The following is a 26,355-nucleotide window of genomic DNA, read 5'->3' on the forward strand; positions in this document are numbered from 1 at the left end:
TCTCATATAACAATGTATACCATATTCTTTGGATGAGTAAGAAAAAGATATTGGAAACCTCATACTTGAGGCCATTATAATCGATCATAAATTAATCTCTAATATATTATCAAATATGGGAAGGCAAGGAACGAATTTTCAAAATGTTCCCAATTCTCCAAACCTAAGTACTTTTAAGGAAATGTGGTATCTATTGAGCTCCTTCCTACCATAATATGAATTAGGGAGCAGTTGTAACTCTCATATACATCTTGAAATTTTTACTTTTTATCTTTTATAACTATCAAAAGTATAATTTTAAGCCTACCATTACATAGATCATGAAATTTTGAACATTTTTCCTTTTTATAGCTCCTCAATCTGAGATAAGGAGCAAAAGTTATGACCGCTTGTGCGTAGGCTCTCCAAGGGTATTCCGCCGGCGGAATAGGGTTGGGGGGCAAGCTCTTCAAACCATATTATCTGGAAAAATACACTTAGAGGGTCTATTAAAAAAGTATTATATTATTTTCTTAGGTCATCCTGAGGAACTATAAAGAGGATATTTGCTCAAAATTTCATGATCCAACCAATGGTGAAAGGAAAAGAAAGGATTTTTGAAAGTGATAAAATAAGTCACCACTTGGACATTATATATGTATATTATATAAAGGTATATTTATATCTATATCTATTTATTAGTATTTCGTATTTACTTACATATTCCTTGAAATAATTTGGATTTTTTTGCTCCTTAAAAATGACTTGAGCCTATATATTTTGACCCCTCCTACCTTTTGTCCGCTCGTTGCTCGGGGGCTTGTCGCTCAGGGGTTTTGGCTCGAAAAATGGAAACCCCCCTGTAAAGCCAAGGGAGACTGAAAGACTTTCGACCAATGAATGCTTTCAGCTCTCAACGAATTTCCAAGCAAAGACTACCGACCATTCCATTCCAGATGAGAAAGAACATGCTTCTAGTCAAGAAGCAGGCGAGAGACAAAAGGGCAGCTAGGCAAAGTACCATCAGTGCAGCCAAAAAGGAAATCCCATTGATTGAGATGCTAATGACCAAACACAGAAATACTGATATGAGTGACCAGAGATCTAATCATAAGAGCCCAAGGTTGATCACCTTGCAAAAATTGCAGCAACATTTTTCCCCTATGGGCAGGGATATGCACGTGAATATCCGTGATGTTCAATCCACCATGCATCTTGGGAGAACAAATGTGATGCATCGAAAGCAGCCTGAGACTTTTTCTGCCATGTTTGGATTGCCAGAAGATTTCCATAAAGACAAACATGAAAGATGTAAGATCTGCCTTAGTAAACATGATCAATGGCAAGTAAAATTGATCATATGTCATAAGGATGGACTGCACTATTCAAAGGCGAACATGCAAAGGCTAGGTTGCGAGTTTCCAATACTGAAGCTTTTTCTGAAGCTTAGCCAAAACCCAATCAGTTTGTTGTCAGCGAGTGAGTTCCCACCCCAATGACGAACAAACTGAGTGGGTGGAATGATATCCCCGGGCCATAAGAGACTATGCCAGTCTTTGGAATGCAAAGGGAGCAGCTTAGACTTCTGAAAATTAACATGAAGACCAGCTGCCAAACCATAAACAGAGAGGGCCTCCATCAAGGCACCAAGATCATGGGGCGTATTCTTTGAGGTAAAGAAAGAATCATCAGTATAAGCTTGAGCAACCATGTTGCGATTAGCATCCAATTCCAAGCCATGAAGTGATCCTATAGCCACAAGATGATCAATATATTGCAGCATAGGATGAGTAGCAATGGCATACAGTAAAGCACTGAACTTTAATAGAGGACTTTAATACAATCATATCATATCATCTCTCTCTCTCTCTCTCTCTCTCTCATAAGAGGACCTAATGGAAAAGAATAGAAAGTTTACATAAGAGATTTCTTATAGGGGAATTGGGGGTTAAGGCTCCGACACCTTACCCCGTCCTATTGCTGAGACGGGCATGATACCTCTTGAAGGGGAGGCACTATGCCAATTCATAGCTTACCTCAACAAAGTATACCTCACAAGGCCTTGGAAGCTACACAAAACATTGGATATAACAGTAGCTGTTGATTTACCAGAGGATGCATGTGAGATCAAGGGGACAATGACATAGAAGATGCTACAAACATTATTGCAAAACCTAGGGGAAAAAATGATGTTCTACAAATGGGAAATTAATCCGATGGACAGCTACGGGATGCAAAAATACCTTGGGGAAGGCTTATCAATGATTAAAAGGCATCTAATATGCAAAATGAGAATCAGCTCACATGACCTGGAAGTGGAGAAGGGAAGGTGGGCAAGACCTAGGGTATCAAGAGAAGAAAGAATATGCAGAATCTGCCCCGCAAGGGAGGTGGAAATGAGCAGCACGTACTCCTAAGATGTTGGGCCTATGCACACATCAGAGAAAGATATGATGAAAATAGGGAAAACCTGGAAATTCCATTAGAGCAGCTGGCTACAAAGCTAGGAAGTTATATAAAAGAAGTTTTGGAACACTGCAATAAGGTACTTGGACTAGCACACAAGCTAAGCTCAAAAGTACTAGCTACATAGCACGTCAAACATTATTTTTTTCTTTCATCAGACGTAAAAAGATCACTATTTGTTGATAGTTATCACTAGTCCCATAGATCCTGAAAGGTCTCAAGAGGACTTTAATACAATCATATCATGTGTGTGCGCGAACGCGAGTGTGTATTCCTGTTCAGGCACTCTAGTAAGGCGCTTTGTCTCAGGCATTCAGCTCATTTGCTCTTGCTCAAGCACTCTCGCTTAGGCACTCCTTCGGCTAAGGTTGCACAGTTGTTCTTTTGCTTCCCTGGGGCCTGAACCCCTCTTTCTCTCTTTGTTATCCCTTTGTTAAGCTACTTCTCCTCTAGGCCCGCTCCCTTTTTCCCTTTTACAGTTTCACAATTTCAACTACGCTACCTCTATAGTCTCAACTTCCTCTCTTTTTCCAACCTTGAGCTTGAGCTGATCCCCCAGGTCAGTTCAAGGATTAAAAGAGCTAGGGGTTTTGCAGCTTAGGCCATTATGGAATAGCAGAAGCTAGTTGCCGCTCTTGCCACTGTGACTCTCACAAAGAGATTATCCTACTCTTTCATCACCTCTGCCGTGACACCCACCCCTTATGCAATGACCTACAAGAGACAGTGGAGAAAACTTGCCGTGGGTTTAGACCAACAAAACAATATCTATTTTCTATAGCTTAGAGTGATCAGGCTTCTTACTTGCGTCCTTGGAGAGGAAAGTCTTTGGCCTGGAAAATAATGGAAAAGTGGAGATAATCTAGGAGGTAATGCAAAAATGCAATGTAATAATAGCTGCGCTATAGTCGGTATTGAAGGTTTAAGATAGGCTACCACCTAGCTCAAGTCCGTGAAGCATGAAATTACAGCAGCAACAGAGAACAAACTCAATACATGGGACGTGCATGGGGAATTAAAATAGCAAGAAACTAAGGATTCCGATGAGACGATTCTATGCATAGGGGGCCAGCTTGAGGGCTGGTATGCCGGAGAAGCGTGCACGGTAGAAAATATTGATCCCATTAAGGAGAAGATACTAAGGAAAATAAGAATGACAACAAATGTTCTTAGGAGCAAGGAGCAATAATGCGAGAAGCGGAATCCGTAAAATACACAATATAGAAAGTGCACAGAATGGAAGAGAAAGAGAGACACTGATATTCATGGTTTACCCAATGTGGGCTATGTCCACGGAGAAATAGCCAGTTCTGTGTTTTTCTTATCTATCAACAAGCAAGAAGAAACAAGATACAAGCAATATATCCACTGCTCTTATGCTATGTGAGCCACACCCTTATTTTACAAATTTGACCACACAATTCATGCACCAATTTTCATGTATTTTTGGCTTCAAGGCTGGCGACAGTAGTAGGGGGGGGCTTTGTCCCCCTCCCCCCCCCCTCTTTCATAGAATGGGTGTAGACATGCTTGGGTTCAAAGCACGGCTAAAAAAAGATTAGGATCCACATACAACAAAAAGATTAGGATCCACATACAACAAATGTAGCGGAAAGTAGAACTAGACTATAGAGTTTACTAGGGAGAAACTACGTTCTTGCTGTCATAAACACCCCTAATGTGTTTATATATTTTTGTATTTTAATGTGCATGTTTGAGAGTGAGGAAGAAGAGATGAGCTAACAGCTATAATCTTGAGTACAGAAGAAGACAGGAGAATTGGAGGTTTGAGTGTTTACTCACTGCCATCAGGAAGTGATGGTTTCATAATATTCTATAAATTATTTTGGCATTTATCATGAGAGGATCTGTGCCCCATTAATCTTTGCAATGGTTGTGAAGGCTGGAATTTATAGTCTTGTTAAGTGCAAAATTTACATAAAACTTTATATGATTTTTCTTTTTTATCTTTGTTTTGTAGTACAATGGAGGAAAGAGATGTTTACTTTCTTGAATCTCAACTGCGAGACCTGGCTTTTGCTGTTGATGTGAGGTAATTTGTTCAATCTTGATTGCGTCTCCTTCCTACCGAGGACAAAATATACTAGTCTTTCCATCTAGTTTTTGTTACTATGTCAATGCTAGGTATATGCAGAAGAACAATCCTTTTAAATCAAGTGTCATGCAGTTGTGATGGAGTGTTTTGTTCCTTAATTTGAAGGTTTTATACACCTATCAAGATAGCTATGATTTTATTATGACATTCTAGAATCTACACCATGTGGGGTACAATGTGTATGAACCAAAGGGTTGTGAGAAAAATGGAAGCAAGAGCAAGAGTGAGCAAGTAGAGAGTGAGCTGAACGTAGGTCACTCCCAAAGTGGACTGAATGAAGTGTAGCACAATGAAAGAGATGAGGGGTTTTGTCTAAGTGACAAAACCCTATCTAATCACTAACCGTAGTTAGCGATTAGACTGTGGTTAGGGGGAAAAACCTCTAAGAGGGAAAAGTGCCCTTACCCCACTTATTACATTACATTAATGATTGCCTAGAATATAATAATAATTCTAACACTCCCCTACAGTGTCAATGTGGTGTACAAGGTAGTGATCAATCACCAAAAGGAGATAAGTTTAGGGCACTGTGAAATGCCTCAAACTTCTCACGTGGAAGTGCTTTGGTGAAGATGTCTGCGACATTATCATGTGTTGACACATAGATCGTACTGATCTCCCCTGCATGCAACTTCTCTCTGACATAATGATAATGAACCTCAATGTGCTTCGTGCGTGCGAGCATGAAACACAAGATTCTTTGCCACTGCTATAGTACTGTGACTATCAGTGAGAATTGGAGAAGGACCCTCCAATAAGAGACAAAGATCAACGAACAAACGTCGCAGCCAAACACACTCAACTATCGTTGTGAAAGCTGCCCTATACTCAGCTTCACATGAGGAAGTAGCTACTATAGATTGCTTCTTGCTCAGCCAAGAAATGCAAGCTTTGCCCAAAAAGAAACAATTACCACTAGTGGACTGCCTGGTATCAGTCTCCAGCCCAATCTGAATCACTGTAAGCATGCATTGGCAAGTCACCCCCCCTGGGAAACACCAAGTCAAAATACTTTGTGCCTTGCAAATAACAGAAGATGTGTTTTACAGCCTGTCAATGTGTTGTCTTTGGGTTGTGCATATATTTGCTCACCTGAGATACTGCATACTGAATATCGGGCCGTGTATTGCACAAGTAGATGAGGCATCCAACAGCCTGGCTGTAAAGTGTGACATCCATTGATTCACCTGCATCATACATAGTAAGCTTCAGCCCCGGCTCCATGGGAGTGGCTATAGGCTTACAATCATGCATGTTGAATCTATCCAAGAGTTTCTGCACATACTTGGATTGAGACATAACGATGCCACGCTTGTCTTGTATAAACTGGATCTCCAAATAAAATTTAACATGCCCAAATCTGTCATGTTAAATTCAACTTTCAACTCAGCTTTGAAATCTGCAATTATATTCTCATTTGACCCTGTGAGCAGCATGTCATCGACATAAAGAACGATGACCAAAATATCCCCCCCATCCTTCTTGATGTAGAGGGTGCTTTCCGTGGGACTATTATGTAACCCCTTGCTTGCAAGGAATGCATCAATCTTGGCATACCATGCACGTGGGGCTTGTTTCAGCCCATATAAAGCTTTGTTAGGCTTGCAAATCTGAATTGCATTGCCAGAAAGTTCAAATCCAGGAGGTTGTTTGACATAAACCTCTTCTCGCAAGTCCCCATTAAGGAAAGCTGTTTTTATGTCCAATTGATGGACATTCCAAACAAAATTTGCAGCCATTGCAATAACTGACCATATGGTGGTCATCCGGGATGTAGGAGCAAAAGTCTCCTCATAATCTATGCCCTTTTTTTGTGCATAGCCTTTGGCAACCAGCCTTGCCTTGTACTTTTCAATAGACCCATCTGGCTTCCTTTTCACCTTGAAAACCCATTTGGTACCAATGGCATGCTTACCTGGTGGCAAATCCACGACAGCCCGAGTCTGATTTTTCTCGATGGATTGCAGCTCATTGTGCACGGCATGTGGATCTCATGCCATGTCGCATAGGGAGTGATTGTCTTCAAAGCCTTTGTGGGGGCCCGATTCAAAACATAGTTGGCACACATGAGGCCTTCAAGCCAAAACCTGTGAGGCAACTTTTTACTAGTAAGCATGCATCTATCCATCGCCACAAGAGTGCGATTCTTGCGCTCAGCTTTGCCATTCTGTTGAGGTGTAAGCCTCACTGTAAGTTGATGCGTGGTGCCTTTCTCCTTCAAAAATGCCTCAAACTCATGAGACATATACTCCCCCCCTGTATCTGTGCGAAGTGTCTGCACCTTGAGTCCTGTCTCATTTTCAACCATAGCCGCTAAGTGTTTGACATGCATAAACACTTCTGATTTTGCCTTAAGACCATAGATTCAAGTGTAGTTGGTGAAGTCATCTATGAATGTAACATAATAAAGATAACCCCCAAAAGCAGGTGTCCTCATGGGACCGTAGACATCACTGTGAATAAGCTGTAATTTGCGAGTAGCTTTCACTGCACCATCCTTCTTGAAAAGAAATCAATGCATCTTGCCAAGGATGCAACCGTCACATGCATGAGGAGGAGGCGACTCTAAAGGAGGCAATGCATCAACCATATCATGCTTCTGAAGTGTCATTAAGCTGCATAGCTCATGTGCCCATACCTGGCATGCCATAACTTCGCATTTTGCATCGCAGCAATGGGAGTGCTCACTTATAATGCAAGATCGGATCTTTTTTCATATGAATCAAGCTGAAAAAGACCCTAATACAAAGTGCTAGACAACATCAAAGCATAGTCATTCTGTTTATCTCTGATTGCGTACTTGTCATCATAAAAAACAACCTGAAATCGTCCTCTATTGAGTGAGGACACTAAAAGCAAATTCTTCTTTATCCCTGGCACATAGAGAACATCTGAAATTCTGAAATGTGTGCCATCAGTGGATGTGAGAATAATGTCTCCCATTCCACACACTGAATAAGAAGAATTATTCGCACAAGTCACCTTCTTTTGGTGGGTGGAGGATGCAGAGATACAAACAGACTCTTCTTGGAAGTGAGGTGCTTTGAAGCACCACTGTCAAAATACCAAGTATGAAGTGTCTCATTGACACTGAGAGAGCATGCATCCTTTGAAGGATCATAACTGCAAGTCAAGAAAGCATATGGGTCATCATCATTAGTGGCGGTAGCATTTGAACAACCCACTGAAAAATCTGAAGTGCAAGACAGAAAGGCATAGTGCTCTTCCACAAAGTTGGCTATAACATCTCCCTCATCATGTGAATGAGAAGCTGATGCATTTGACACAGCCATACCTGAATCCCTTTTCTTCTCTTTGGCTATGCGCTTCTTGCATTCTCCAATATAATGACCTGGCTTCTTGCATTAGTGACAAATGCTCTTCTTTTTCTGCTTATCTGCATCACCCTTGGCCTTATAAGAGGGCTGTCCTAAATCAGCTTTATGCTGATGTGTGGGCTGATTGGCATGTTGCTTTTGCTGCCCTTTTCCTTTGGTCTTAAACTTGGAAAGCATGGCATGCTCGCCAGCCTGGGTTGCCATATTTCTTCGTGTCTGCTCCTCCTGCAACAGAAGTCCTACCAACTCATGAAAAGAGAGAGGATTGCTATCCCTCCTCAATGACAAATTCAGCGAGGTGTGGAAACCAAGATAGGACTCAGGAAGAGAATTTAGAGCGGTGGTAATCATCTCTGAATTCGGAATGACTTCATCAATATTCAGTAGTTGCTCCCTCAAATCCTGAAGCTTTGTGAGGTGAGAATTCATGGAATCTCCCTCATCCATATGCGTATGAGAAAGCTCTCGCTTTAGAAAGGAAACTCTGGCATCATTTCTTGCTACAAACATACTCTCCAATATCTCCCAAGGTGCCTTTGATGTCTTGCATGACCGAATGTGAGGTATAATGGACCTCTTGATAGAGAGAGAAATCACTGATAGAGCTTGTGCATCTTTAGAATCCCATCTTTTCTGTCTTGCTGTGGGAGCTCCTGGAGGGGCAGCTCCAACTACTTGTGCTGCATTTTGACCTCTACCCCTGCTTTCAGTTGTAGGAGTGACAGGTGTGGCCACTGTATCTGGTCTTGCTTCATCTCCATTGGCATAATCCCAAAGATGTCTGCTAACCAAGATATTGCGAACCATAAAACTCCACAAGTAGTTGGTGCCATCCAACTTATCCTCCTGTGTGAGGACTCCGAACAGCTCATTGGGGTTGTTCTGAGCCACTTTTGCCAGATAAACTTAGAAATTCAGCAAACTGAACAAGTAAAATCCCTTCCTGGGATGCAAAATGCACAAGTAAAATCTGCCAAAGAATATCTCCCCACAGTGACAAATAATGTCGTAGCCTATCAAAGGCTCAAAATGCACCACAATGCTCTGCTGAATGCCCAAATCTGCAAATAGAATTTGCAAAAAAATGGCAAAAATCTGCAAATTGACTCGTATTGAGTCCAGAACTGCTTGCAAACTTCCAAAATGCTCTTTTATCAGCAAAATTGCAACCCAAATGCAAAAGCTCCAATTTCTTGTGGGAAATTTCATACAAAAGAGGGCAAATGGTCTGAAAGCTCCGAATGTTGCACAATTTGTACTCTGCCTACAAATGCCCCAAATTTCATTGCAAAATTGCAGTGTAATTGCAAAAGCCCCAAGTTTCTTCAACACTTGTAGATCTACTGCAATGTTTGCCCAAAAAATACAACTGTGCTCCCAAAAAATTGAGCCAAACAATGGCTATATGCGATGAATGCGCCTACAAATGAACCTTGCAAGTCGGACCCTGCTCAGACGTTATGCATCAGTCTGTACAGTACGGACCGTACGGTTGTATGGAATGACTTGCTGAAAGAACCTGTACGGACAGAAGGTACGGAAAGTAGTACGACTGACAGTATGGCGCTGCAAACTTGCTGTATGGAATGTAGTACATGGAGTTGTATGGAAGTTTTGACGACAGGTGTACGGAATATGTGTTAGAATTATAGATATAATTCAGCAGTGACCAATGTAATTTAATAAGCTAGTTAGGGGCACTTTTCCCTCTTTAAGAGGTTTTTCCCCCTAACTGCAGTTAGTCCACTAACTATGGTTAGTGACTACTAAGGTTTTGTCACTAGGACAAAACCTTATCTCATTCCTTCAGTTGTATCTTTCTCACTCTCATCTATTTGCAACTAAGCTTTCAGCTCTCTCTGTTACGCTCTAGCCGAGGTAGCATGACCTCGGAAGAATCAGTCGACATTTCCCTTATAGGATCTATCTTTGTAATATATGTGTTTGCGCTTTATGTAAATGATCGGGAGGGATTAATGTCAAGGTCCTAGGTGAGGGCTGATAGCACCGGACTAGATAGATCTGAGACCAGGGGCCTAGTGCAAAGAATGTGCCTAGGGGCAAGGAATTAAATGCATCCCAAGAGAGGGGTGAACTGTTGCATTAGTAAGGCCCTATATGGATGACATATGGCATCTAGATCTATCTAGGGAATTGGGGTGTCAAAGCTTGTGAGAGAATGGAGAATTGGGTAATTACGTGATTTCAAAAATAGCTCTCTCTCTCTTGCTTTTGAGCTTTGGCAGTTTGGCTGGGTGGTTAAGATGGTGCTACTCCCGTGATCAGAAAACGTGGCTTGGAAGAGAAAGTCGTGATATTTGGTATCAGAGCTGAAGGTTGGAAGGAAGGGTGAATCGACGAACGGGCTGTTGGAGCGATCCAAGAGAGGGGTGAAAAGGGTCCGTCTGACGATCGCGTCAAATGGGTATTACGATTGCGTAAGCTGCACGGAGCGGGGTAGGAGAGGAAGCGAACGAAAAGTGCTGACGTGCGACGAAGCATAGCAGTTCGCCATTCTTTTACGTACGCGTCTGAAAAAGAAAGGTGCCTAGGCACTCGAGCGATCGCCTGGCGTAGAGCATGGACCGTGTCGCGATGCCTTTTGGGAATCTAACGGAAGACCTGGATGGGATACGCCGTTGATCCGACGAGGAGTCTAGTGCAGCCCTCCCACGATTGGCACAGTTGAGCGGACCTGACGGAGCGCAGCGGAAGCGTGGTATATTTGGTCTTCGGTCAACGCTGATAGGGCGACGCGCAGGCTGGAGAACAAGGATTGAATTTAGCTGGTTGCAGAACTCGAATTCCAGGGAGCTTCCTACCTATTTTCCCTTTTGGGTTTGGATCAAAATTCATAGACCAGGAAGGTTCTTTGTCATTTCTGTCGATTCTGTGTTTTTTTCCCTGGTTGGTTGCTGATACTCCGTTTGCGTGAAAAGCGACAAGTAAGCATAGAATTTAATGCTGTAGTAAGGACAGACTATGCTTGAGAATATGCCGGTGGGCTTCAGTCAGAGTAAAATGCAGTAGCTTCCCTAGTATAGGGAAAGGCGGGATTAAATGCATATGCCTGTGTCAGATACGTAATTAGTGTGCATGTCAGGTTGCAGGAGTTCCCTAGTATAGGGAATTGTGTTCAGAGTGTCAGTACCCTGAATTGTGTCAGCTTTTGATTACAGTGTTCTAGGGGTGTTTTTAAAAAAAAAAAAAAAAAAAGAAACCCCAAAACAAAACGCCTACTGAACTAAATGGAAGCAGAAGAAGGGGCTTCCAGGAGGGACCCTGGTGAATCAGGAGTCCGGCCGACCCAGCAGGGATCGCGCCCAGTAGCTCATACCTTATCTGGCAGAATTGCATTGTTGGAGGATGCCTTACAACAGTTGTTAGCACAGCAATTACAAGCTAATGCAGGGCAGTCCGAACTTAGGAGAACACTCCAGAGTATGTCTGCCAGACCTTCTCGAGAGGAGAAGGGAAAGGCTCCAATGGAACCGGAGTCTAGTGTCCATACGGTCGAGCCTAGGAAGGCAAAAGTGCCAATTATTGCCAATTACAGACCGGAAAAGTATTCTGGTCGGATGAACGACCGTAGCTCCGATGTCATTGAGACATGGTTACACAAATGGGACGAGGCGTTCGCCATTTGTGAGATCAGAAATGACATCAAAAAGATCCGCGAGGCCACCCACATGTTTAGTGAGGCAGCGGATCGGTGGTGGATTAAGCAACAAAAGGATGGCATAGCATCCACTACCTGGGAGGGGTTTAAAAGAGAGTTCAGGAAACACTTCTTACCTCCTGACGAGGCATCCCGAGCTTGGGATCAATATAGGAACCTGCGTCAGAGAAATTTATCAGTGGCAGAATACACTGATAAGTTTCGAGAGAGTGTAATGAAGGTTGATGAACCCCTGCCTCAATCAATCCAAGTGAAAGATTTCATATTTGGATTGAATGACCGAATAAAAATGGAAGTTCGGGCTAAGTACGCGAACACGCTAGATGATGCAATAGCTATAGCCTTGAACTATGAGGATGCCAAGGGCAGCAAGCCAAGTGGGTTTGCACAGGTCGGAACCCAGTATGGGTATCCAAAGAAATCTGGGTTTAAGAAGAAGTGGACTAGTAAAGGGAGTGGTTCGCAGCCGAGTGGTCAAGCCAAGCAGGCGAGACCGGCTGAAACTCCTAAACCAAGTACCACCATTGGAGTGAAGAGAAAAGTAACTCCAATGGCAGCCCGGGCTTGGTCTAAGTCTCCCTTGAACCCGGAACAAAGGGAAAAAGCGAGGAGAGAAGGCTTATGCTTTGGTTGCCTTCAACCTCATCAGTGGAGAGATTGTCCACGTAATAAAGATCGTCGGATGGCTGAGATGGTGATCTCAGAGTGCGACGTGGAGATGCAGGGAAGTCCCAGAGCGGAAGAGATGCAGATTCAGCTAGCGGGATCTTCTCAGAGGTTAGTACCTTGTTTGTTTTGTGTGTCTGTTACTAAGTTAGTGACGAGTGCACCTGATAACATCCTATCTAAGCCCGCAGCAACGGGGTATACAGCCTTCAATGATACTGAGCTAATCAAAATGAAAGGGCAAGTGGCCAATCATGATGTCATTGTGTTGTTTGACTCAGCGTCAACTCACAATGTGATTAACTCCAAGCTCGTGAAGAGGCTGAAATTGAAAACAAGTCCATCTGACTATGCGTATACAGTCAGGATGGCTGATGGAAGTTCAACTGAAGTATGGGACCAAAGGGTTACCCAGTTGGAGCTTCAGATTCAGGACTATACTGAGAAGCTTGATTTTGAAATAACCAAGCTTGCTCATGCGGATATAGCCCTGGGAATGGCGTGGCATTCTAGGAAGAATCCAGCCATTGATTGGAAAAAGCACGTATATCAATTCAAGATGAATGATGTGCTTTATGTCTTGCGAGGTGGAAGAGATATACCTCAGGGACCGTTGGTTTCCGTGATGGAAATCAGAAAGGCTCAAGTAGAGTCTTTATACCTTTGCACAGCATCGGTAGAGTCGGTGGATGAGTCTTCGGCTAGCACTGATGTTATGCAAAGTGATGAGATGGCCAAGCTGGCTAATCTTATAACAGAGGAGTTCTCTGAATGTTTTAGGGATGAACTACCTTATGGGTTACCTCCAGAACGGAAAGTTCAGCATAAGATTGAACTGATCCCGGGGGCAGAACCTGTAAATAGACCTCCCTATAGAATGAGTTTTACTGAAGAAGCGGAGGTGCGTAGGCAACTGGAAGAATACCTCAAGTTGGGGCAGATTCAACCAAGTTTCTCACCTTTTGCTTCACCAGTGATATTAAAGAGGAAAAAGGATGATACGTTTCGCCTCTGTATAGATTACAGAGCATTAAATAATATCACTGTCAAGCACAGGTATCCGATGGCTCGGATTGATGATTTGCTAGATGCATTACATGGAGCCGTAATTTTCAGCAAGATAGATCTTAAGTGCGGCTATCATCAGATCCGGATTAGAGCCGAGGATGTGCATAAAACCGCTTTTAGAAGCAGGTTTGGTCATTATGAGTTTTTGGTAATGCCCTTCGGACTTACCAATGCTCCAGCGACTTTCGTCATGCTTATGAACGATTTACTACGACCGTATATCGGAAAGTTCGTAGTACATTTTATTGACGATATCTTGATATTCAGTAAAAGCATTACTGAGCATCGTGAACACTTAAGGATAGTGTTCAGTACTTTGAGGAAAGCCAGTCTATATGTGAATAAAAAGAAAACTATACTGTGTATGGTTAGGCTTGAGTATCTAGGGTTCATAATTACTCCACAAGGGGTAGAAATGGATCCGAAGAAAGTGGCTCCGATACTAACTTGGCCAATCCCTCAGAGTCTGACCGCGTTGCGATCATTCTTGGGATTTGTCCAGTTTTATAGAAGGCATATCAAAGGATATTCCGGAATAGTATCGCCATTGACTGATCTAACCTCAGGTAAAGTACCTTTTATTTGGGGACAGAATCAACAAGAAAGTTTTAACACCATAAAACAAGCTGTGGTCTCAGGACCGGTGTTAAAAATAGTTGATCCCCAGAAACCGTTGTTCCTAGAAACCGATGCAAGTGGCATTGCGGTAGGAGCAGTCCTCCTTCAAGAGGGAAGGCCAGTAGCCTTCGAAAGCAAGAAGCTTTCTCCCTCTCAAAGGAATTGGCCAACTCATGAATTGGAGTTGTATGCTGTTATCCATGCTTTGAAAACATGGAGGCATTATCTGTATGGTTCAGAGTTTTATGTGGATGTGGATCATGATACTCTGAAACATTTCTGTAAACAGCCTGACTTGAGGGGCCGCCAAGCTAGGTGGGCAGAGCTCATGCAGGAGTTTAATCTTACGATTCGGTACCGAAGAGGAAAAGACAATAAGGTAGCTGATGCGTTATCTCGCATTATGCACAACCTGAGTTTCACGGTATTAGAGAGCGCTCTAATGACCGAAATAAAAGAAACTCAGAAGGTGGACGAGTTTGTCCAGAGCTTATGGCCTAAGGCTCATGTGTTAAAACCCGGGGAAAATGAAAAGGATGACCTGGCATCCAGAAAAGGCCAAACTTATGCAAGATATACCATAAGGGATGGTATGCTAGTTAGAAATGGCAAGGTTGTAGTACCTGGTCAGAATGATCTCAGGCAGAGAGTCATTCGACAATGCCATGATAGCCCGTGTGCGGGACATCCAGGTGTCGAGAAGACGTATGATCTCGTGAAGCGAGACTTCTTTTGGCCAAAGATGAAAAAGCATATTCATGAATATGTGACACGGTGTTTCTCGTGTCAGGTAAGTAAGGCCGAGCGGGTGAAGCCACCCGGACTTTTACAACCCTTGGAAATACCACTAAGTAAGTGGGAGAGCATTTCCATGGATTTTATTGTAGGGTTACCTGCAACACAAGGAGGGTATAATTCTATCCTTGTGGTGGTTGATCGTCTAACCAAGATGGCTCACTTCATTCCGACTAGAGAGTCTGTTAGTGCCCCGCAAGTAGCGGATTTGTTTATTAGACATATTTTTCGTCTGCATGGATTGCCTAGATCCATAGTGTCAGACAGAGATGTCAGGTTTACCGGTCACTTTTGGACTGCGGTATTTGAGACACTAAGGACTGAGTTGGGAATGAGTAGTGGGGATCATCCTGAGACGGATGGTCAGACGGAGAGAGTCAACCAGACTTTAGAGGATATGCTGAGAGCATATGTGTCATTGAGGCAACATACATGGGACAAGTGGTTGCCATTGTTGGAGTTTGCCTACAATGACAGGAAACATTCATCTACTGGGTTCAGTCCGTTTGAGCTGAACTATGGTTATAGGCCAGCCAATCCAACTATAGTTGGAGTACCTCAGAAAGTGCCTAGTGCCGCGAACTTTGTAGTTCAGATGCGGGAGATGCTAGCACTTGCGAGAGCTAATATCCGCCAGGCTATGGATAGAGCCAAGGTGTATGCGGATGAAAATCGGTCTATAAGAGTATTTGAAGAAGGAGAAAAAGTTTTTCTCAGAATTCCTTCGCACTCGAAGTCGTTGACTTCAGGAGAGTGTGCTAAGTTATCACCTCGATACTGTGGGCCGTGGTTAATTCTGAAAAGAATAGGCAGTGTAGCCTATAAATTAGAATTGCCACAGGGGTGTAAGGTGCACCCGGTTTTTCATGTTTCACGCTTAAAGAAATTTTTACATACTGGTGACTCACTAATCGAAGGTGTGGTTTTGTTTCAGGAGATAGAGGATATTGCAAGGCGCAAACCAACAAGAATCCTGGACCGAGGAACAATGCAAATACGAAATCGGAAGATACCCACGGTGTTGGTTGCATGGCATGGTCAGCCTCTATCCGAAGCTACTTGGGAGTCCGTATATCAGTTGCGGAGAGTGTTCCCAGACTTTATCATCGAGGACGCTGATGTCTGAAGAGGGAAGGAATGTTACGCTCTAGCCGAGGTAGCATGACCTCGGAAGAATCAGTCGACATTTCCCTTATAGGATCTATCTTTGTAATATATGTGTTTGCGCTTTATGTAAATGATCGGGAGGGATTAATGTCAAGGTCCTAGGTGAGGGCTGATAGCACCGGACTAGATAGATCTGAGACCAGGGGCCTAGTGCAAAGAATGTGCCTAGGGGCAAGGAATTAAATGCATCCCAAGAGAGGGGTGAACTGTTGCATTAGTAAGGCCCTATATGGATGACATATGGCATCTAGATCTATCTAGGGAATTGGGGTGTCAAAGCTTGTGAGAGAATGGAGAATTGGGTAATTACGTGATTTCAAAAATAGCTCTCTCTCTCTTGCTTTTGAGCTTTGGCAGTTTGGCTGGGTGGTTAAGATGGTGCTACTCCCGTGATCAGAAAACGTGGCTTGGAAGAGAAAGTCGTGATACTCTCTCTCTCCCGTTTTTCTGCTCTCGCATTTGCTCTCTCTCTCCCATCCTCACATTTGGTATCAAAGCCTCGTTGAGCTCTTGCCTCCAGCCCAATCTTGAAGCATCCCATACAGCTTGCCGTATCGTCCGTACAAATATGTACGGACTGATTCCGTACAGTCCGTACTGTACCTGCGATGCCTTGCCATTCGTCATCGTCATCGTACAGCTCCTGCACTGATTCCGAACAGCACCGTCTGCTTCATCGTACGGCCGTACAGCTCGTCGCCGTACAACTTGCAACCTGTACTGTACCTGCGTTGCCTTCCGTACAGCTCCTTCGCTATCTTCACCGTACAGGTCGTACGGCTCCTGCACCAGATTCGGTACATCGTCACCAACCTTCATCAGTACTACCCGCACGTGTGGCGCCTCGTAGTTCGTGCAATCTGTCAGGTCGTACACATGTAGCTAGTCCGTACGTTTGCCGTACATCTGTGCCAGCTTGCCGTACATATCCGTACAGCCGTACGGATTTTGACAGTACAAGCTGAGTTGCACAGCTCCGTACAAACTGCCATACTGTTTGCAGGTGGGCTTGGAAATTTACAGTTTTGCAGGACTTTTGAGCAGGGTTCTACTTACAAGGTTCTTTGGCAGGCGCATTCTTTGCATATAGCCATTGTTTGGCTCAGTTTTGTGGGAGCACAGTTGGATTTTTTGGGCAAACATTGCAGTAAATCTGCAAGTGTTGAAGAAATTTGGGGCTTTTGCATTCACACTGCAATTTTGCAGTAAAATTTGGGGCTTTTGCAGACAGAGTGCAATTCTTGCAACATTTGGGGCTTTTGATCAATTTGCCCCTTTCTAGTTGCAGTTTCAGGCCTATTTTGGGGCTTTTGTGTTGGGAGAGCAATTTTGGAGATTTCAGTTCACACTGCCTTTCTGTAAGTGTTTTGCACCGCTTTTGGCAGGTTTTGGGAGAGATTGGATGCTCTGGCAGATTTCTGACAATTTACAGAGATTTGAGTTGCATATTTAGCCAGTGTTTGGCTGTGTTTTCTGGGATTTGTGCGCTCCATTCCCAGCAAGGGAATTCAGTTTTGCATTTGCTGTATTTTCTTTCTTAGACATGGCCCAGCAAAATCAGAATGATTTCGGTTTCAATGGTCTCTCACAAGAGGACAAGCTGGATGGTACCAACTACTCCCTCTGGAGTTTTATGGTACGCAATATTCTGATTTCTCGTAATTTATGGGACTATGTAAGTGGGAATGAGTTCCGGCCAGCAAATGTGGCACCTAATACCCCTCCCTAACAAGGAGGCGGCAGAGGTCGTGCACAGGGTACAGCTGCAGCACAAGTTATTGGTGCAGTTATACCTACCACTCCAGAGCAGAAGAGATGGGATTCACGGGATGCCTTAGCTTTGTCATACATCTCTCTTTCAGTGAAAAGATTTATCATTCCGCATAGCCGGTCGTGTAAGACCTCGAAGGCAGCGTGGGATATCTTAGAAAGCATGTATGCAGCCCGGAATGATGCAAGGGTATCTTTCTTGAAAAGAGAGTTAAGTAATACACATATGGAAGAGGGTGACTCCATGTGAGTCCACCTCACAAAGCTACAGGATCTCAGAGAGCAATTATTGAAGATTGATGAGATTATTCCTGATTCAGAGATGATTACCACCACTCTGAATTCTCTTCCTGGGACTTATCTCAGCTTTCATACCTCGCTGAACTTATCATTGAGGGGGAGTGCAAATCCTCTCACTTTTCATGAGTTGATAGGACTTCTGCTTTAGGAAGAGCAGACCAGGAAAAACTTGGCTTCACGTCAGGTGAACAAGCTATGCTCTCAAAGTTCAAGTCAAAAGGAAAGGGACAGGCAAAGACATCAGTAAATCAGCCTTCCAGTGGACAGCCTTCACAAAAGGCTAAGAATGATGCAAGTAAGCCCAAGAAGAAGGGTTTTTGTCATTACTGCAAAAAGCCAGGTCATCACATTGCAGAATGCAAGAAAAGGCTTGCAAAAGAGAAGAAAAACAGCTCCGGTATGGCTGTTTCAGATTCAGCTCCTCATGCATCTGACAGTGGGGATGCTGCAGAGAGGATTATGCCTTTTTATCTTGCATTTCAGATTCTAGGCTGGCTGCTACAAATGCTCGGGATAGTACAGCCACTTGTAATGATGATACATATGCCTTTTTGACTTGCAGTTATGATCCTTCCACAGATGCATCAGCTTTCAGTGTCAATGAAACATTGAATACTTGGTATTTTGACTGCGGTGCCTCCAAGCATATCACTTCTAGGAAGTGTCTCTTCACTTCCTTGCATCCACCTCCCGTTGGTAAGAAAGTCACTTGTGCCAACAACTCGTCATATTCAGTACGTGGTACAGGAGAAGTTGAGCTTACCGCCATTGATGGCTCAGTTTTCAGACTTTCAGATGTCTTGTATGTGCCTGGTATCACCAAGAATCTCCTTTCAGTGTCCACTCTCAACAGGGCTGAATTTCAGGTCATCTTTGAGGATGACAAATGTGCTATTCGAGACAGAGAAAAGGATTATGCCTTGAGATTATCTGGTACTCTGCTGCGTAGGCTTTTTCAGCTTGATCTTTTTGAGAAAAGAGCAGCCCATGCTCTTGCAGTTTCTACTCCTACTGCTGCCATGCAGAATTCAGAGATATGGCATGCCAGATATGGCCACATGCATTACAATAGCTTGATGACACTTCAGAAGCACTCTATGGTTGATGCATTGCCAGCTCTTGAGATACCTCCTCCACATGCCTGTGAAGGGTGCATTTTAGGCAAGATGCACAGATTCCCCTTCAAAAAGGATGGTTCAGTTAAAGCTGTCTGAAAATTACAGCTTATACACAGTGATGTCTGTGGTCCCATGAGGACTCCATTATTGGGTGGTCATCTCTACTTTGTTACTTTTATTGATGATTACTCCAATTTCACTTGGGTCTTTGGGTTGAAGCGCAAATCAGAAGTGTTCATGGTGTTTAAACACTTTTCAGCCATGGTTGAAAATGAATCTGGACTCTAGATACAGACATTGCGCACAGATAGAGGTGGGGAATACTTGTCTGTAGATTTTGATGCTTTTCTGAAAGGCAAGGGTATTGTGCATTAGCTCACAGTGAGGCTGACCCCTCAGCAAAATGGCAAAGCTGAGAGGAAAAATAGAACTCTTATGGAGATGGACAGATGTATGCTGAAAAGCAAACACATGCCTCACAAATTCTGGCTTGAAGGTCTAATGTGTGCCAACTACATCTTAAATCGGTCTCCCACTAAGGCTTTGAAAACAAAAACTCCCTATGAAGTCTGGAATGGGAGAAAGCCTTCAGTGGATCATTTCCGTGTCTTTGGATGCCTTGCATATGCTCATGTGCCTAGTTGAATTTCGGCATAAGTTGTCAGATAAGGCAATTAAGTGCATATTTGTTGGGTACAATGCAGAAAGCAAGGGGTACCGTCTCTACATCTTGCTGCACGCAAGATCATTGTCAGTAGAGATGTGATATTTGCATAAAATTCAGCTCACACTCAGGCTGAATTTCATATGCCTTCTTCTTCAGAGGATGTTTTTGAGGGGTTACTACCCATTGCCTTGGGTTCCCCTGCTGATATTTCTGATGCAAATCAGAATTTACAGCCACCTCCCGATGCTCCAGTTCAGCCACAGGATGTCTTGCCACCTGCACAGGCAGTGGAATAGGTGGTTCAGCAAGAAATTGCAGACATACATGCAACAAAAACAGTCCCAAATTGGCTGTTACAGGCTGTCAGGGAGAGTAAGATTGATGCTCCATTACCTGGCAGGACTCGCAGTGCAGTAAGGCACATGGAAGGTGCTAATTCAGTGGAATCAGCATATGCAGGTACTCTTCTCGATGAGGAGGAGCCTGCAACATTCCAAGAAGCAAAGGACAATGTGCATTGGATGAATGCCATGTACGATGAATTGCAGTCCATTCAAAAAAATCAGACTTGGAATGTCGTAGACTTGCCACCAGGTAAACATGCCATTGGTACACGATGGGTTTTCAAGGTGAAACGGAAGCCAGATGGCTCCATTGACAGATACAAGGCAAGGCTGGTTGCCAAAGGCTATGCTCAGAAAAAGGGCATAGATTATGAGGAGACTTTTGCTCCTACATCTCGGATGACCACCATCCGATCTGTTATTGCAATGGCTGCACATTTTGAGTGGAATGTTCATCAGTTGGACATTAAAACAGCCTTCCTAAATGGAGACTTGTTGGAAGAGGTTTATGTCAAACAACCTCCAGGCTTTGAAATTTCAGAAAATGCACTTCAGGTATGCACGCTAAATAAAGCTTTGTATGGGCTGAAATAGGCCCCTCGTGCATGGTATGCCAAGATTCATGCCTTTTTGACCAGCAAGGGGCTGCACAATAGTCCTACTGAGAGCACCCTCTACATCAAGAAGGATGGGGGGGAAATTTTAGTCATCATTCTTTATGTCGATGACTTACTGCTCACAGGGTCCAATGAAGATAATATTGCAGATTTCAAAGCTGATTTGCAGACCAACTTTGACATGTCAGATTTGGGGCTGCTTCACTTTTATTTGGGGATCCAGTTCTCTCAAGAGAGACGTGGCACTGTTATGTCTCAATCCAAGTATGTGCAGAAACTCTTGGACAGATTTAACATGCATGATTGTAAGCCCATAGCCACTCCCATGGAGCCGGGGCTGAAACTCACAATGCATGATGCAGGAGAATCAATTGATGCCACATTTTACAGTTAGGCTGTTGGATGCCTCATTTATCTCTACAACACTAGACCTGATATTCAGTTTGCAGTATCTCAGGTGAGCAGGTATATGCACAGCTTAAAAACTATGCATTGGCAGGCAGTTAAGCGCATCTTCCGTTATTTGCAGGGCATGAAGTCTTTTGGCTTGTTATTTCCCAGGGGGGTGACTTGCAGATGCATGCCTATAGTGATTCAGATTGGGCTGGTGATTATGACAGTAGGCAGTCCACTAGTGGCAATTGTTTCTTTTTGGGTAAAGCTTGCATTTCCTGGCTGAGCAAGAAACAATCTACAGTGGCTACCTCATCATGTGAAGCTGAGTATAGGGCAGCTTTCACAGCAACAGTTGAATGTGTCTGGCTACGTCGTCTATTTGCTGCTCTTCATCTGTCATTGGAGGGTCCTTCTCCAATTCTCATTGATAGTCAGAGTGCCATTGCAATGGCAAAGAATCCAGTGTTTCATGCTCGCACGAAGCACATTGAGGTTCACTATCACTACGTCAGAGAGAAGTTGCATGCAGGAGAGATCAGTATGATCTTTGTGTCCACACATGACAATGTTGCAGATATTTTCACCAAAGCACTTCCACATGAAAAGTTTGAGGCATTTCGCAGTGCCCTGAACTTATATCCGTTTGGTGATTAATCATCCTTGTACATGACATCGGCACTGCAGGGGGGTGTTAGAATTATAGATATAATTCAGCAATGACCAATGTAATTTAATAAGCTAGTTAGGGGCACTTTTCCCTCTTTAAGAGGTTTTTCCCCCTAACCGCAGTTAGTCCACTAACTATGGTTAGTGACTACTAAGGTTTTGTCACTAGGACAAAACCTTATCTCATTCCTTCAGTTGTATCTTTCTCACTCTCATCTATTTGCAACTAAGCTTTCAGCTCTCTCTCTCTCCCGTTTTTCTGCTCTCTCATTTGCTCTCTCTCTCCCATCCTCACAATATGGCGCAAGTGTACGGAACAGTGTTGCACAATTGTACGGAGCAGTACGGTTGATGCAGACTGATAGGTACAGATCTGTACAAGACTGACCGTACGAAATCCGTAGACTTGTACGGGACGATGAGCATAGGAGTTGTACGGCGCACGTGTGAGCCGAGCGCAGCTATACGGAATCACAGCTTGCAGGTGGCAGTAAGGCACCTCAAAGCTTGAGCTGGAGCTGCGTGACGTCGAGAGCTTGGGAGCTGAAGATGGGAGCTAGTTTGGGAGCTTGGGTAGAAGGAGCTGGTCCAAGAGCTTAGTCTACTCTAATACCAAAAGTGAGAAAAATGGAAGCAAGAGCAAGAGTGAGCAAGTAGAGAGTGAGCTGAACGTAGGTCACTCCCAAAGTGGACTGCATGAAGTGTAGTACAATGAAAGAGATGAGGGGTTTTGTCTAAGTGACAAAACCCTATCTAATCACTAACCGTAGTTAGAGATTAGACTGTGGTTAGGGGGAAAAACCTCTAAGAGGGAAAAGTGCCCCTAACCCACTTATTACATTACATTGGCCATTGCCTAGAATATAATAATAATTCTAACAAGGATCACCCATGTTTAGGTGATGGGAAATGGAGAAGGGTGCATGAAGGCTCGAGTGCAAGCTATATGCATTTGGACTGTCCCAACGCAGGCTACAATGCTCAGGACCCTCTGTATAAAGTTCACAGGCCGGAAGGCTGCATCTAACTTCATTGGGTGGCCACAAACTCTGCTAGCATTATGTACCTGTACTAAAGGTTACAAGAGGGACTCAGATTGTAGAGAATTGTCCTTTCTAGCAAGCCTTTGGGATGTCCTCGTCCCCTCATCTCAAGCCCTCTCTTGAGGCCTCTAAAATAGCTACCTCTATCTCCTTGATATGATGCAGAATGCAAGGACTCCAGATAGGCCTTAACAATCCCCAGAGTTAGTGCAGCAAGATAGAACAGCTTAAAAAGGGTAGTCAGGGGAAAAGCATAAGTTTTAGGTAAATCAAGGGGATGAGATGCTTTCGTTATTATATAGTAGCAACTGTTAGCTTTTGGAGCCACAATTGTCGAGAATTTCATGCAATGTGATCGAATAAAATTATGTTTAATTAAATCCACCACACAGATACAGAAATCTGAATAGAGGCGACACAATATACTGATATATTTCGACACAAAGAGCCTCACCCATACCCGGTTTGTTGGCAATACAAAACTGCAGACTTACTAGTATGCTAAGCTAAGAGCAGCTGCTCACTACAAAGACACCTATAGGCATGTAGCCTCAACAAAAAGACCGACTATTGCAACTCTTCACGCATTTGTGCAGATGACAATAGCCTCATCTCAATGCTACCAGAACCGCCACGAAATCTCCACGCTAGATTACTCCAAACTACCACGCCACGTCTCTTTGCATGCACTATCCAACCAATCGACCATGAGCCTCTTGCATGGACCAATGAGAAGACCTCAACCAGCCACGAGATGTTACCCACACGAATCACATTCTACACTACAAACCTATCACCCTTATGAGGATCATTCCTCCAACACCCTCCCTTGATCCGAATAGGGTGACAGCATCAAAACACAACAAAAAAGATAAACCTCAAAACTCCACGAAACAAGGGACATCATAGTCCACACATCACTCTTCTGAGCATCGGAGTGCAACAATGTACCTGAGCATCATAGCTCAGTGCGCCCATACATAGAAAGTTTCCCCAAGCATCATAGCTTGGTGTTTGGCATCGTAGCCAAACAAGCCACCACAAATTTGATCTCAGAATGCTCAGTCCTGATCGGGGATATTATCACTCACAAAACCAGCCATCTCCTTTGAAGTAGACTCCTCGATCACACATGCCTTGTGCTTTTCCTTTTTCGCCTCTTCATCCTTCTGCTTTTTGACACAGAACCTCTCAATGTGGCCAGGCTTGCCACAGTAATAACATGCACGGGTGTCTCTGGTCATATTCTTCTTATCGTTCATAGCAAATGCAGCATCACCAGAAAAGAGATTATCCTCCCTCTTCTGCTCGCTCATAAGCAGTCCTACACCGTTGATGAAGTCAGTTTCATCATCCACCCTGAGAATACATGCAGACTCACTGAACTTGGAGGGGAGACTTTTCAACAGTATGGCTTTCTTGTCATCCTCTTCAACTCTGGATCCTAGATCCTGCAGCTGCTTCAAAAGTGCCTGCATTCTATTCAAAAACGTTCCAAGACTCTCAATATCATCCATCTTGAAATCATAGAGTTCCTGCTTCAACATTGCTTTAGAATGCTTCATGCGTACACCAAACAGAACTTCCAGGACTGTCCAGTTCTCAGCTGCAGTTTTAGAAACATCTAGGTGATGAAAAAATTCTGACCCAAGAGCTCAACCCATCATCCCAATAGCCCGCTCATTCTTTTGCTCCCACATTGAAACTTTCTCAACATCCTCGCCAGACTTGGTTGACTTCTTCTCATTCCAAGAAACTATCCCCCACAAATTCTTATGCATGAGCCACAACCTAGTGGACATCTGCCAACTTGGGAAGTTCTTCCCATTAAACTTCAAGATTGACTCAGCTTTCTCCTTTACTAGCTCCATAGATGACAAGGTACAATGATCTCCTTGTGTTTTGTAGACCGCGGACCTATTGATCTCTTTGTCGCTCAGCAGGAAGACACACGACACCAAAAATCTCCACAGCGCAACTATGTTCACTGGACCTGAACCGAGCTCTGCTCGAACCCAAAAAACCTCAATCTCTCAGATCCTCTGGAACAACCTGGATCTGATACCACTGTTAGCTTTTGGAACCACAATCGTCAAGAATTTCATGGAATATGATCACATAAATTGATGTTTGATGAAATCCACCACACAGATACAAAAATCCGAATAGAGGCGACACAATATACTGATATATTTCGACACAATGAGCCTCACCCATACCCAGTTTGTTGGCAATACAAAACTTCAGATTTACTAGTATGCTCAGCTAAGAGCAGCTGCTTACTACAGAGACACCTATAGGCATGTAGCCTCGACAAAAAGACCAACTATTGCAACTATTCATGTATTTGTGCAGATGACAGCCGCCTCATCTCAACGCTACCAGAACCGTCACGGGATCTCCATGCTAGATTACTCCAAACTATCACGCCACGTCTCTTTGCATGCACGATCCAGCCAATCAACCGTGAGCCTCTTGCATGGACCAATGAGAAGACCTCGACCAGCCACGAACTGTTACCCACACCAATCATATTCTACACTACAAACCTTAATCACACTATCACCCTTCTGAGGAACATTCCTCCAACAGCAACTTGCTTGAATTCTGCAGTCTACTGGCAATGAAATTACTATTCTTTACTCTGGATATGGGAGGAGTATGCCCCTAGCCTATATGAAGCCCATGAGGAGCAGCAGGAATACACCTTGCCAATTGACTCCAGGAATTCTTCTTTTTCTCAGGGAAAATGGTTGAATTGGCCATCAGCAAATTTACAACAGGAGAACAAAGAGACATCAGAACTTGCAGACAGAATTTCTCATGCACAGCTTATGTACTCGGACCTCATAGTGCAAATCCCTTCAATGAGGCAGTCAAGGTGGGCTTCCCCTCCACTCAACAAATGAACAACCATTCAGCCTAGATATCGTATGAGGGATCCATGGGAACCATCCATTTACATGACAAATCAGGATTGGGCACGTCAGGGCTAAGCTGTTTGGGACTACATTGGAAATCTTTGTTAGTGAGTTTGCAGAGTCGCATGGGTTGAGGGCCAGAGGTGAGGCAAATTCACAAAAACCACTCCACATTGGACCATATTTACCGTTTGAGCCCTTATAGAGGAGCTAAGCGCAGTAACAGAAAGTCTAATGTTGCTTCATACGGTTCAAAAAGGCTTTCGACTCAATGCTCACATCAATTGAACGACTTGGATATCCCACATGAATGCCTTGGGGCTGTCATGGCTTTATATGAATAAGTGAAGGGCCAACTGCTCACTAACAGGACTATCTGGGCCTGTTTCCAGCAACATTGGGTGAAATAAGGCTGCCCTCTATCTCCAATGCTTTTTGGGCTTTACATTCATAGATCGAAGACATGGGTCATGCAGCACAAGGGAAGTGGGGTCTACATTTGCACAGACTCTAATGTCGATTTTGCTCTATGCTGACGATGTGGTTCTGGTCTCTTGTACCCCCAAAGGACTGCAAGCCCACTTAGATGCACTGTCAGGACATTGTAGTTTCATTCAAAAT

The 26,355-nt window shown here is 43.7% G+C and overlaps 1 protein-coding gene across 4 annotated transcripts in view; it reads left to right on the forward strand.

The window, feature by feature from the left end:
* Positions 1-26,355, forward strand: part of LOC147895580 (Protein kinase superfamily protein) — a 92,984-nt gene that overhangs the window by 47,962 nt on the left and 18,667 nt on the right. For all 4 annotated transcript variants that reach the window (XM_087383535.1, XM_087383538.1, XM_087383536.1 and 1 more), the window contains one exon: positions 4,427-4,498. In XM_087383535.1, coding sequence (XP_087239661.1) covers positions 4,427-4,498 — 72 coding nt within the window. The remainder of the gene's footprint in view (positions 1-4,426; positions 4,499-26,355) is intronic.

This window comes from Dipteris shenzhenensis, chromosome 13 (assembly GCF_047967505.1).
Source record: "Dipteris shenzhenensis isolate YYH24624 ecotype China chromosome 13, Dip_SZ_1.0, whole genome shotgun sequence".
Lineage (NCBI taxonomy): Eukaryota > Viridiplantae > Streptophyta > Polypodiopsida > Gleicheniales > Dipteridaceae > Dipteris > Dipteris shenzhenensis.